The sequence below is a fragment of the Embiotoca jacksoni genome, unplaced genomic scaffold (genome assembly GCF_022577435.1).
Source record: "Embiotoca jacksoni isolate LCO1_2020_lvr unplaced genomic scaffold, fEmbJac1.0.p SCAF_87, whole genome shotgun sequence".
Classification (NCBI taxonomy): domain Eukaryota; kingdom Metazoa; phylum Chordata; class Actinopteri; family Embiotocidae; genus Embiotoca; species Embiotoca jacksoni.
Genome location: NW_027185444.1, coordinates 842246 through 857123, shown reverse-complemented (window position 1 = coordinate 857123; position 14878 = coordinate 842246). Strand labels below are relative to the sequence as shown.

The window sequence follows — 14878 nt, the reverse complement described above, 5'->3', positions numbered from 1 at the left end:
ATATTATCCCAGTCATGCTGGGTACAATGCTACATTCCTGTAGCTAATAAAAAAAGAACACACAACTATTAAAAAATACTGATTGCTCAAACTGGCTGTACGTAAAATACACCAACAAAATATACTATTGTCAGATGTAAAACAGCAGACGTAAACGCTATTTGAAATGCAGACAGCGAAGCTAGAAGTTGTATCATTCAAGCACCATATGAGTGACAGGGAATCTTAGTGAGTCTAATGCTGTGCAAAACACTTCGCAAGCTCAGTTCATTTGTCAGTGGAAAACATTAACATTAATGCAATGGTTATTGCCAGCTCCCTTTGTAATTGTAAAGACAAACATTTGGTGAGTGACAATCGCTCTAGTTTGAATAAAGGGAAGTTATAAATAGACTGACAGACTCTAAAAGTTTTTTTCAGATGAACACAACTGGTAATAAAAAAACTAACTCTTGAACAATAGAATTCACAGCAGTTATTTTTTACTATGGCTTTCATTAACCAGTGAGGAACTCCCAATAAGGAACTTAACAGGTTACCAAAGTCTTAAATATAATTTCTAAATACAGTGTATGGAGAAATATGAACAGCCAGGACTTAATATTCTGGTCTCCCATCGATTTGGCATAAAAATAAATGGTGCTCCTCACTTCTAATGCCACCACAGATTTTCTGAATCCGTGACAAAATCACAGGGCATTAAACTCTGTGAGCTCAAACACCCTGTTAGACTTTCCAAGTTAATGAGGCGCCTGGGTTCAGCGAGCCAAATTTCCAAGCTAATAAGCTAGTTTGAGATGATATTATTTGAGCTTAATGTGCTCTAAATGTTTGAAGATCATCAACCCTGAAGAATCCGGCCAATGGTTTAAGAAAAAACGGTTGTGCCTCACCCCTCCAGGGTTGCCGTCAGACGCTGTGGCAATCAGACGGTACTGATCAGTGGTCTCTCTGTCCAGAGGCTTGCTCAGAAGTAGAAGGCCAATCCTGTAGAGAGGAGTCAGACAAGACACTGGCATTACTGTTATAAAGAAGGACACAACAAACAGCTTGTAAGGAGCATTCATTTAAAGAAATGTATTCATAAACACTTCATCGCTCATGAGAGAGAGTTTATTTACTTCCAGATTTGACAGATTTATAAAACGTGGCCGCTAATCAAAGAGGATGAGTTTAGGGTGAAGAACAGGTGGGAGTTTAAATGCTCCCACTCTGTCTTCCTCTCCGTTTAGCCAGTATCTTGCTCCCAAAGCGCATGGACCACCGACAGAAAGATTCATGTTTTCCTTCAAATGACTGCAGCAGACACAGCGGCCCTCCTGCTCGTTCACAAGGTATAATTTGGCTCTCCGGCATTCCAAACACAAAGCATGGATGCATTCCCATGCAGAAAGGCAAATTATCTTTGTTTGCACACAGGCACACGAGACAAGCGAGAGCAAGTGCATCCACACACAAACAAACACACAGCATGCACAAAACAATTTCCCTGCCGCACTCCGGAGAGGCTCTGCCAGGACCACAAACGGAAGGAAAGACGAATGCATCTGAATGCACTGCTAGATTAATGCCCAAAATCGCAATTCCCTGCTGTCACCCCGCTCCTTCACATTTCTAATTTAAAGCTCCTGTGGCCAAACAGTTCAAGCAGAACCTGATCACCACTTTCCTCCTGCCTCTGCAACCCACAACAGTCAAACTATTCAGACTCTTTTTAAAATCTAATGAGCAAATTACTGAAACTTTATTCAACGTCGTCTATTTCTCTAAGCACTTGTCTCAAGTTACAGTGAACACACTGGTTCGAAGCCACCACACCTGATGATCGGTGCTTAAAGAGGGCAAACACAGCTTTTTAAAACCTCCATTAAAGTGAGGCACACCATCCATCACTGGCTGCTGTGCTGTTGTTTATTTCTACATAAGCAGGAGAGTAGAAAATAGCCCTCTCTGTACTCAGTGAAGCGGAAGTTACAGGAAGCTTTGATGTGAATATGATAATGATGATATACGTTGATAACTGTCATAATTATAGGGATAATGATGATGATCTTGATGGTGATAATGACAAAGATTAGAATGATTAATGCCGCTTAGCTGGCCTGGGGACTGTTTTTCCCCACTACAGCTGGAATGTTGAACTCCACTTGAGCGGCTGGGTCTGAGAGGTTCACTGATCATGTGTGATAGCGTCCCGCCTCCTTTCCCCAGCCACCGCAAATGAAAAGATGTTGTCAGACGGATGGACACTGTTAACAGCATCGTCTACCCTGCCAGCGGTGCGGGTTACGGGCTATTCATGCCAGTCACTCGTCACAGTTGATCTTTCATTCTGCTCCGCTCAGGTCTCTATATGGTCAATTGGCCTTGAGGCCCAGGGCGGGGTGAGTTCCAGGTGGCATGAATGTTTCACCTGAAGTCAAAACTGTCTCGGTGAGGTAAATAACTGAGCTGCAATTTGAATCTCACTAAATCTCAATTTTCACTAAAAGCAGACTTTTGTTACAGATTTGAAGTTCTTTAGACTTGGAAACAGAATTACCAACTCATTTAAGGCACGGTAAACTTCATTGATTTCACAAAGTGAAATTAAAGATACATTTACGGCCTGGAAATGTTTGATAGCTCCTAGTGTATTTATTTATTCAAACTGACTGACCAATTGATCACTGTTTGGTTTCACTGCCCTGTAAAAGTGCAACTTTCTCTGACCTTCCTTCAATTTCTGTTTTAATTTCACTTTGAAGTAGAGCTGCAACGATTAGTTGATTAATGACAGAAAATGAATTCTTTTTTTTAATGAAAAAACACCAAAGTTCTCTGATTTCAGCTTCCTAAATGTGAATATTTTTTGGTTCCTTTAGTCCTTCATCATAATAACATGAATGTCTTTTAGTTGTGGACTGTTGGCCAGTAGAAAACAAGATATTTTAGGTTGCCCGTCAGGCTTTGGCAAAAATTGATTGACAGTTGACAACTAATTGAATAACGGAGAAAATAATCGTTATTTATTAGTTGCAGCCCTACTTTTAAACAAGACGGTTGGCTGCCAACTGGAACACACAGCAAGGATAAACATTGGCATGGTTTCCACATTTTGAGAAGAAACAAAAAATAAAAAGCTTGGTTACCAGCATGATACTGTAATCAAACAAACGTTAGAATAACAGAAAGATCTGAAGACTGAAAATCTATAATAAACGTTATACACCTTTAAAAAGGTTAATGTTTGCAAATTGCAAATTTCAAATGGTAGCCTATCGGATTTGAGGCTAATCCGATACTGATACTTAAGAGATTCTACATCTTATTGAAGAGTGTTACTCATTTCTTTAAAAAGATTCCAAGATTCTTGACCAAACAGTTTGTACCGAGTTGACGTTTCATAGTTGAAATTAACTCAACATTTGTTTCTGGTGGACACGTGTAAGAAGAGACATAATGTTGAGTGAATATGAAGTACTTCCACCTCCTTCAGGGGAACCTGCCCTATTTATAAGGGGTTCTAGCCTGGAGAGCTCATTATTCATAGTAGCTGCAATGAATCAGCCCCATATGTCGCCACATGCAGAAATGCAAAAACCTCTTCATCAAATCACATCGGAGATCTGAGGGTTGAAAAACGAGACTGTGAAGTAGGGCTCTGTGTACTGCACACTCATCAAGTGTACCAGCTAATCATTTTTTTATTCATCATGTGCTATATCAGCACCTGCTTGAAGTTATTATATTGATAGGCTGCTGAGAGCTTGTGATGTGATTGTAATATTTCTGCCACACAGAGAATATCCAAAAGGAGAATGTATCTATTCATTTGAGCAAGATTTCGGTTATATTTGGTTTAGGAGATTACAGCGGCAATGGCAACAGTTGCGGGGATTTTAATTATAGCACTACGTTTTTGCTCACCATTACCACTATGAAACCATAAAGTAAAAATCCCTTCATAAAAAGAAATGATTTTAACACTGTGGATACGATTAAGACAAACAAAAAGCAGACGTACACTGATGCAACACAGCTTTGTCAGTTCATAGCTGGGAGACTGAGGGTGGAGACAAAATAGGCTTTAATCAATTTGTGAGAAACGTGTCTGGCAGGGTCCTGCGTTCTCTTCTCTCCATATTTGCTTACTTATTTAATGGATGGAAAAAAAAAAGCCCTGACTACATCAATATTTCATGCCTTTCTTTTGCTCCATGCTTGCGGTTGGGTGAAGTGGCTTTTTCGAATGCTGATGTTGATTATGAGATTTAAGGTGAGATATTTGTGTGCCTTTTTCCTCCCCAGTAATATTAGCAGTGTAATGCTCTGTTTCATATCAGACTGTGAAGAGGACCGAACTGAGAAAGCAGAGGGAAAGATCTCCAGTCACCAAATAAAGTTGCATTTTGTGTGATCAGCTATTCTGAAGTCAGCTCTGCCTATCTGCTCCAGTTATCTCTGACCTCGCTGGTAGAAAGACATGTCTCTTAGTGCTTTATTTCAAATTACTAGGGCAGTATTCTAGTAATACTGTATGATGAAAGGAATTTGTCCTTTTCATCTTATACCACTGAGGAAAATACAGTATTGCAAATTGTAACCAATCACAAAAAAAGGAGCTTTGATCTGAGATATATTTACAGATGTCGAAACAAAACTAATAATTGACAAGGCAGCATCTATTCCAAACCATTACAACTGCACATCTCTTTTCCTCTCGTTCCTTTTTCCTTCCACCACTCGCTCAGGTAGTCTATAGTTCATCACCAGAGAGAGCTAATGATGATAGACCCGGCCTGGTTTGTTTGAAGTGCCTCCTCCATGGTCATCATAGTAAAAGACAGAACAGCATTGTCAACATGTTATTACTATTTGTTTAGCCTTTGTTTCATGACTGTCTCTCAAGTGCAAAGAAAAAGGTTATCTGAGATTACGTGTTACGTAGCCCCTTTGATTGTTATTATTACCTCATAAATTCAATAAAGCTTTTGATAAACCCACTACTGTGAACAAGAACATTGTCTTGTTTGGTCAAAAACCTCAATAAACTGCCAAACTCATGTCTTCGTTTTTAGAGTTATCCCTATGACAGATTGCCAGGGGCCTGTTTTGTTAGTTGGACCATAGCCACTTATCCTGTTCAGCATGCATTGTGAGAAAGTTGGCGTAAGTGACATACCAACAAAAATAATCACAAGACATTTTTTTTTTTAAATGCTACAGTTCACCAATAACCTGCGCAAGTTTGAGAGGAACCAAGAGAACCTGAAGAAAAATCGCGCACAACCTCATCTGGACTTACGTTTCAGTGAGGTTGAAGGTATTCTGAGAATCCCCACTCACGATGCGATATGTGATCGGATCATTTTCTCTGTCTGTCGCCTGGAGGAAGAAAAAAAAAAAAATCAAAGAGTATAAAAGTCAGACAATGTCATTAAAGCTGAAGGGTATAAGATTAGGAAGTTGTATCTCAACTGTCCTGATCTATATACATTATGCAATATATCCCCACAAAGCACAACTGTAGCATTACACCAAATGCATTATGTGAGGGTGTGTATTTGTGACTCACCTGCAGATTGAGCAGAATAGCTCCTATCCTCATGGCTTCGCTGACTTCCACGCTGTAGGTGAGCAGAGGGAAGCGTGGGGGGCTCTGGTTGTTGGGTGGCAAAACTTCAATGTAGACTGTAGTGATGGAGCTCCTGGCAGAAAGAAAAGCACCAGCCCACTGACAGCATCAGTTTCAGTTTGACAACCTGTTGAGCTGCACAACTGTACCTGCCTACAGCACAGAGAAAAATGTTCATAATATAGCTCACATCGAAGTGGACTTATGTGGAGTTTTGAGTTTTAAAGAAAGTTTTCTTTCCTGGTTCAGAATGGTATCACGAATGTTTCTTTGTGTACTCAAGTGTCAAACAGAAAAAGCCTCTTATTCAAAATTTGTTCACAAGTGCTTCAAATCAAGACTTTTGTTCTCAGTCGTTCACGCATGAAAAAGGAACTAACTGCGTTGATTAATTAATAGTATGTTGTGTGACACATCTTTTGTGGAACTGTTGTAAAGGTACCTGCAGCCTGCTGCAGCTTGCTTTATTCCTGGGCTATTGAAATATTTCAATGTCTTTGTTTTACTTGAAATAAAAAAGGAAAAATAGCCCACCCGCAGCTACAGTGTACACTTGTCTAAAATGATTGGCTTTTAAACTGAAAAGAAGAGAAATTGCTTTGTATCACAAGATAAAGAGAAGAGTATGTATGAGAAATGTCAAACATTCACTCACAGCAACTGATCAGAACTGCTACTTTTCAATGACTCAGCCCAGAAATGATGCTTTGGGTCATTAACAAGCTAAATTGTGAATTAGTATGAGCACATCTTAAATCAAATAAGACTTGTAAAACATCATGTGCTCCAACCCCCTGCCACTTGAGAAGACATGCATAAATGAAACTGACTGCACACAAATACATAAATAAAAAACCCTGCTCTTTATGAAATAGTAATTACCTTAACATCACATTGATCCCAATAAAACAACAACACCCACATTCCACTCGTGCAGAACTCCATTAATGTTCACAGAAATCATACACAAGAGTTTTAGAAGGGTGCAAGGCCACCATACCTTCTCTGGGTCTCTGGTGCATTGTCAAAGGCCCTGACAGTCAGTGCGTAAGATTGTCCAACAGTTAAAGTGACACCCGGCGCCACAGTGATGCGTCCAGTGCGATTACTGATGATGAAATGTCCTTGGTCACCAGCCAGTATCTCATAGGTCACCAAACCGTTCAGTCCCTCATCAGCATCTGCGGCTGTTAACTGAGAGAATAGAGGGAGGTATGAAACAGATACACATTAAACACATGGTGTGTCTGCGTTTTCTTTTGTACTTTGTAGTTACAAGGAGGTTCACAGCCACCAGCACGCTTACTGAACAAGTCAAGCAGTAAATATTTCTCAATAGGAGGCTGGGACTGACTTCAGACAGTTGCTAAACTGGTATCCATTTGGTGCATTATTATTATCTGCTCTGAAAGATGGGATACCAATGTGGTTGGCATTTAGCTAAAGGTATACATGTCACTAAGGCTGCAATAAGACTGACTACACTCAAAGTGATTTCAGTGTGGTGACCTTAATGATCAATAAAGCTGTAGTAGGAATTAGTTGCAGGTTGCCTTTGGAAAGACAGCTGTCGTATATAGTTCTTTTGGGAAGTAAGATTAAAAAAGCATAATATATAAATATATAATTTCTTTCATACTTTCTTCTCAAATGAATTAAGCAACCACCATTTCCTTCGCGCTAATTATTTAGGGCATCCTGCTGCTTGTAATTATGAGCCCTCTTGGTGTAGTTGGCTTCATATCTTTAAGGCCTTGCAACTTTAATCCAAGCTACCCCGACCTCCTTTTTTATGCTCCTGTCGTTGGAGTAAAAGCTGCAGCATCAAATAAGCAGCAGCAACCTCAGGGGGCTTGTGGCTCATAAACGGCTTATAAAAATCGGTTAAGCGGTCATACCAGACACTCTGTGACCCCTGGCCTCATTTTGGGGAGGGTGAAACGGCTGTTTTTTAAAACCGATTAAACTTGACCTTTTCAGTGTCTGCCATTTTTTTTTTGAGAGGCAGTGCCGAGAGGACAGATGAACTGAAAGACAAAAAGATCACGCTGTGACTACCAAATGAGAGACAATGAAATGATGGACCTCCCCCCACATTTATAACACACTGGGGTTAGGGATTTACATTTTCAAGACAGTCTGCATGTAAATGTACCTGCACGTATCATTCCTCCTTTGTTTGTGCGTAGAGGTTTGATTTAGTTGGTGTTAGCATGTGTGTGCGTGCATAGCACAACACAAAAAAAGAAATAATGACCTTTAAAGCCAGTGCAGTCATAGAATCAACATTATATCATTCCTATTAATCCATAAAAATAATCACAACTGACTAAAATGTTAAAAAAAAATTAAATCCTGTTTTTAAGCGAAATCCTTTTACTGCAAAGGGAAGGATTTGATAAATGGGCATCACTGAGGCCTTGCAGTATGAATTACCCAGGCTTGTGCACTGAAGATGGAGATAAAAACAGCTTCTCTGACTTGTCTGTCATGGCTGCAGATCAGATGAAGGGAACAGTGCCTGTCAACACAATGCACTGGATTGTTGTGGTTATTTACTTTGAGCGTGAAAAAACGTGTATGAGAGAGATTCTGTTTGATGGGGACAAAGACGGAGGCGTCGAGCCGAGTGCCAGAGCTGGAGACCAGAGGAGGGAGAGAGGTGAGACAATGATTATTGGATTGATTACCTGTAGTATCGTCTCTCCTGGCTGCATGTCTGTGAAGACGTCAACGCTGTAAGAGACCTTAGCGAATGTGGGCGTGTTGTCATTGGCATCAATGACCAGGATGTTGACAGTTACTGGGATACTCTGCTGTACGCCATCTGATGCCACCATCTGTACGCACAAGAAAAATAAAACATATTGTAACTTGCTCAAATAAATCACAGACAACAGATTTCTTTCATTGAAGCATGAGCTTTTTGATTTTTTTTTTTGGCTTTGATAAGTGAATGTCAAACATCAACATGTTTTTATCAGCCCAGTAGCATCACTTGCAATTTGAATTTGTGTATTCTCATTGTTCCTTCCTTTAACATTTAAAAAGCCTTTGGAGATGAGACGACAGGGCTCGTATCAAGCTTGCCTAAAGGACAGTTTGCAAGCTGATAAAACTATATGTTTATTTGTCCCTGGCAGCTGTGATCTCCAGTACTTGGCAAGGGAGAAGGAAAGTGAGTAGAACAACAAATGAAGTGCAGGACAGAGGCGATCTAAACAACAGCTGTAGCAGCAACAAGAAATACATGTTTCTGTGAGGGGAAATTGCTTTTCTCCTAACAAAAAAAGTGCATTCTGCGCTGAAATGGAAATGACAAGTCTTGCTGGTTATACCGTGCAGTCAGGAGGGAGCCTTTAGTAGCAGCTAAACATTCACAGTGAAAGTGTTGAACAGAAACACATGATTACATATATGACAGCCCTTTTTTCTTCTGTCAATCTGCACTTCTGTTCTCCTGCCAGTCCCAGGAGAGAGATGCCAGAATATTGTGGGGAGCCAGAGGGGAAAGCAGATTTGGATTTCCTGATTCATCCTCACTGTATGTATAGGCCAACTGTACTTATAGACAGTTATACGTGTTGGCTAATGTAAACAACATAATGCCTGCCTGCTTGCTCATCTCTCTCTCTCTCTCTCTCTCTCTCTCTCTCTCTCACACACACACACACAAACAAACACAAACACAAACAGTGAGAATACAAACAAAGCATGAACATAATAATCTTTGAAGGCTGGTTTTTATCTAAATTGGATCTGTGTACTCTCTCCTTCCAGTCTGGGGTACTTAGAGTAATTATTAAATTAATTTGATGCTAGCATTTGCGCAATGACAAGATTTCTCTCAATAACACTCTTTGAAATGAAATATTCTGCACAAAAGCAACAACAGCACAGCCTTCAAAGTCTCTGCAGTTATCTAGTAAATATTATGTTAGCAATCTTTTAGCAGGAACTCAGAAAGCCATGCATTCATTTAAAATGTCTGATAATATCACCAATTAGGATTATTTCTCCAAGACACCATGTTTCCTCGTGTATATCACTTTATCTTGCTTCAGCTCCAGAAGTGAAGAAAAACATCTGACTGACACATTGACCTAATTGTAGGCTAGATTTGAACATAATGGTATGTTATGAAACAGCAGTGCAGATTTTGTACTTAAAAAGAATAGGATGCCATTAGTAACTCTATCCTGCTAATTTCATTTATGTAGGCTATGTGTCCCACATTAAAAGCAAGGTCACTCACGGCCTCATAGACCATCACTGTACTTACACATGTGAAACAGTATCACTGGACTCCCACACATGGTTACTCAATAAGGCATGAGTGAAACACAAGCTGTTACAAAGCCTGAGTGGACAGGTAGATAGATTCATATAGAAGCACTATTCTGGTTCTGCCAGACGTACAGTATATAGGATGGGTGAAAAATTCTACTGAAAACATCCTTTATGGACAACCTGTTTATGTTTTATATTCATGTAGCATGCACAGTGTAAGATTGATGGGTCAAGTATGAGAGGTGGATCAAATTGATTCAAGTATATAAGAGCTAGGATCATATTTTGTCAATTGGTGTTGCTAAAATATCAAGGTAAATGTTATTTATAACAATAACCATCACATTTTCCTGAAACACCAGTTTTAGTAATAAAATATGTTGGGGCCCGGTCAGACTCAGCCCGAAGAAACAACATGGGGCAGCCACCCTGTGGACCCACCACCCGCAGGGACAAGCATGGGGGTCTGGTGCGTTGCAGACCGGCTGCATAGACTAGCTGTAGGGACGTGGAACGTCACGTGGCTAGCGGATAAAGACCCGGAGCTGGTGTGGGAGGTGGCGTGGTACCAACTAGATATAGTTGGGCTCACCTCCACGCACATCACTGACTCTGGTCAGGACTTCGTCCTTTTCTGGAGTTCGCCAGAGTGAGAGGCACCGGGCGGGAGTGAGGATACTCACAAGCCCCTGGCTGAGCACCGCCGTGTTGGAGTTCTCCCCAGCGAACGAGGGGGTTGCCTCCATGCGCCGGCGGGTTGCAGGTGGGAAGACTCAGAATTTGTAGTTGTATCAGCTGATCTGCGGCTGTATGTCTTGGACACTCGAGTGAAGAGAGGGGCAGAGCTGTCAACTGATCACCACCTTGTGGTGAGTTGGATCAGATGGCGGGGGAGTCGGCTGCAAAGACCTGGCAAACCCAAACGCGTAGTGAGGGTGAACTGGGAACGTCTGGCGCAGACCCCGGTCTGGGAGGTCTTCCAACTCTCGCCTTCAGAAGAACTTCTCGCACATCCCGAGGGAGGTTGGGGACATGGAAACCGAGTGGACCATGTTCAAAGCCTCTATTGTGGACGCAGCCGCTAGGAGTTGTGGTCGGAAGGTCATCGGTGCCTGTCGTGGCGGCAACCCGAGAACCCGGGGGTGGACACCGGGCGTGAGGGAAGCTGTCAAGCTGAAAAAGGAGGCCTATCAGGTCTGGTTGGCTCAGGGGTCTTAAAATCATTTTGCGATGGCACCCACAACATAAGAGTGATAGTTCATACCACAGCTACTTTATTTAGCTCTTACAAGCCACTCGTATCTCCTGCTTTCCTCCACACCATTTCTGTTAGTGTACTATAGCCAGTCACGGCCAAAGCAGATGAAGCCGGGATCACTGGTTGTGACACTATAAAGGCTTCTCTTTGTGTCTAAACAAAAGCGACCTTCTAATGAAGTGCAGCGTGCTGTGCTGTGTTCATGGTGTCCTGCAATAATCAGGGTCACAACAGCACTAGAGGTTTAAGTGCTGTCAACACCATCAGAATCTCACAGCAGTATATCGTAAAAGCAGTATACAAGCATCTCGGTAATAGAGACTGTACATTCTAATGTAAGGTGAAAATAATCAATACAAAGCAGCAAATAGGTTCTCTTTTACAAAAACGCAACCATCTCAAAACCCCTAATCTGAAAAGCATTTAATGAGACCTGCCATCTCCAGGAGAGACATTCACAAACAACTAAAAACACTCATTCAGGCAACAAGCTTTTATTCTGGATGGAAATATTGATGAAGAGGATGCTTCAGAGCATATCAGAGATATAGCAGGCACAATGCTACTGATGATCCAGGAAGCAAATTTGTCTTTTCTATCTGATACTGAATGAAGCCACCATTCTAAACAGCTGTAAGGGCCATTCAAATCTAAAAATGAAATGGTGAACATTGATTCACCTCCCAGCGTCTAAGCTCATCATATCCAAAATCACAATGAAACTGTACTGGATAAACAGAACTGTGCACACAGAGCACTAAAGGGTAAAATATGTACACACACACACAAGAAGCACATCATGTTTTCATTAACTAATGATGCCCATAACACTTCAACCAACCCAACCAAACCCAACTCTAGATTACAAGCTACAGTGAACCAAGTCATCCTTGTTCAGAAACTCCTCCAGTCCTCAGGGAACCATTCCCACAGAGCTCACTGTGGACTCAATGCCGGTTCGCTGATACTCTCTAATCCAAAAGGGATCCCAGAGGATAGGAGGAGCTACTGTATTTCCAAAGAGGCTGCCATCTCTCTGAGCAGCATAAAAACAAGTTACTTTAGTGAAATAGGCTGCTGATGTCAATGTAAAGGCAATGAAAACACCAAATGTACAGTAAAAAAATAAAGATTAATAAAACATTACAAAGTTAAAGCACAACCCACATCAGAATCCTACTGGTATATGAAGCTAGCAGCATAGTTCAGTGAGAAGAATTCCTAAATAATATTTTTTTTTTCAAATAACCAGTTCATCATTTCGAGATACATTCTCTTTTGCTTATTTGCTGAGATCAGGGTGATATCAGGCCATGATTTCTAGTGTCAGATTATTTCTTTTTTATATGTACCAGATGGGTATATTGCAGTGTCACATTCCAAGGCAGATCAGTTAGTTTTATAATTATGGCAATCACGATTTTTAATTGACATCTTAAAAGCTTCGGTTGTTTGAGTATGATTGTCTGAGTGTTGGAATAATCTATAAATTAAATTGCATTTTTACAACAGATTTTAAATCCAATTTCCTGTCTTTATGAGGAGACGTGAGCTGAGGTCTGTGGTGGCTGGCAGGGCCACAAGCAAATAGATGAAACACATCCAACGTAAGAAACACCTTCATTAATTTGACTAAATTTAACTGAAAGAAATATATTGCAAATACAGAAAAAACAAGCAAAATCATCTCCATACAACCAGAGAATTAAGTTATAATTCAATAACAGATTCTGAAGGACACTAATTGTCGAAATCACAGATAATTGGTTACAGGTTACAAGACTGGGGTCCTACAATCAGAATGTTCAGGCTAAAATAATAGTTATTTCCTTTTGAAAAATGTTTCGTAACAAAGCATTCAAAAAGTTGTAATGTCACACGGACAAGTTCAGAAAGTTCTGTGCCACTTGCAGCGTTTCCACATTGGAACTTTCTGTATTCTCAGCGTGCTTTTTCATGCTGCATTTGCGCTGTCCAATCGGTCAATGGGTTTCTTGATTATTTTTTTTTGTCATCTACTCAAGTGTTGCCATCTTGCCTGGGTTTCTTAAATTACAGTAGCTCTATAAAGTATATACAAATAATTTAACATGAAATAAAAGTCAACTGATCATACAAAACAATAATACCGGTTGATCTTTGAATGGAAATTTGTAAATCAAGTGAACAAACTAGTTTACTTTACTGCTGTTTGCCAACTGATAAAGGTCATATTGTTCTGGAAGTGTCAGGTCAGCTTTATGTCTCAAAGTGCCTCTTGGTATAGCTCTAACCTGTGACTTCTATTAATATACACTAAATGGGGGATGTAGGTCACAGGTCTACAGTGCTGTCTTGCAGATAGCTACACCGAGTTGGAGGCCTACCGTGAAAGTATAGGTCATCTGCTTCTCTCGGTCCACAGGTTTGAGGAGCCTCAGGTAGCGGATTATCCCAGTTGGGGTGAGGCCGAAGATCGTGGTGTAGTCATCCAGGGTAATCTTCACCCCGGGGTCTTTTGTCTTCCAGCAGAAAGATATACAAAAAGAAACGTGTTACCATGGCGACACAAGTGTTTCATCAGTTTTTCCAAGGCCGCAGCTGTGGGAAGACCTATCAAACAGTACATTTTCATCTGCCAAAAAGTTGAGAGAGTAAACTGCTGCCAGGTCTCCCATATGTCTTCAGTCAACAGCGGAGGGAGCTGAGAATGGAACCGTAAACCAACGTCTTTCTGAACATGATTGGATCAAGGAAACAAAGGAAGATAAGAAAAGACTTCTGCTAAAAGAGCGTACACCTATTACCACTCCTTATTGTAAAATGGGGGAAAAAATAAAATACAAATTAAGCGGTAGTTAAACAATACGGATTTTACAAATTTTGTTTAAGGTGTAAAGTTGTGAAAAAAAAATTGAACATAAAAAGAGCCATTTAACAAAGATGTGTCATCACTGCCGTGTTAACAAATAAACCTGAAGTCCATTATGGTCCATTGATGCAAGTCAGCTTCGATTCACGTCCATCAATGAGTCCTCTTAAGAGAGTTAGGTAAACATCAGGACCGGGTGGCTTATTGATTTTGTTATCTCTGTTTCCACTTCACTTTGATTTGTTAATCTTCTCCAAAGACTCAGTGGAGGTATATTTTGAAAGATGAACTAAAGGTAGTGATTATTTCTGTTGCGTGTCTGTGTTTTCCCCCATTTGAATATAACTCCATCAGCGCAGTTGGTGTATGAAATTAAAAGCTGCGTCCACTGTGGTGGGTGAACGCACACAAACATACACAATTACACAGTTTGTTAACTGTGCCAAACAAATATGTCAACACACCCACTTCATCCAACTATACACATACACACAAGAGTTAACTCATAAAATAACAATATTCTTGACAGAAGTTGGTATTCAAAGAGAATAATTGCATCCGTTTTGGTTTCAGGAAATGCAGAAACAGCAATCTGCATATAAAGAAGTAGAACACTTCAAAACAAGCAAAACACTTCAAACACACACTCCTATTAGGATACAACATATTATTCTATGCACACACCCATCATTACCGGAGACCTGCTTAGTATTTGATTCATTGCTTATGAAATTTGAAAGTAACAAAAAACATATAAATTGTTTTTTAACAGAGTTACAAAGTTGATAAATTTCAGTTAAGGATGTCTCCAGCAGTGATGAGCACTCTGTTTTTACTTTCTATAGAATGATCATGCATTAAC

General features: G+C 40.4%; 1 protein-coding gene across 1 annotated transcript in view; it reads right to left on the bottom strand.

Annotated features, from left to right (window-relative positions):
- The window catches only part of LOC138192500 (protocadherin-15-like), a 191945-nt gene that overhangs the window by 71963 nt on the left and 105104 nt on the right, over positions 1-14878 (bottom strand). The window contains exons 14-19 of the mRNA XM_069139932.1: positions 13532-13666; positions 8308-8457; positions 6618-6811; positions 5558-5690; positions 5288-5367; positions 894-987 (exon numbers count right to left, since the gene is read on the bottom strand). Coding sequence (XP_068996033.1) covers positions 894-987; positions 5288-5367; positions 5558-5690; positions 6618-6811; positions 8308-8457; positions 13532-13666 — 786 coding nt within the window. The remainder of the gene's footprint in view (positions 1-893; positions 988-5287; positions 5368-5557; positions 5691-6617; positions 6812-8307; positions 8458-13531; positions 13667-14878) is intronic.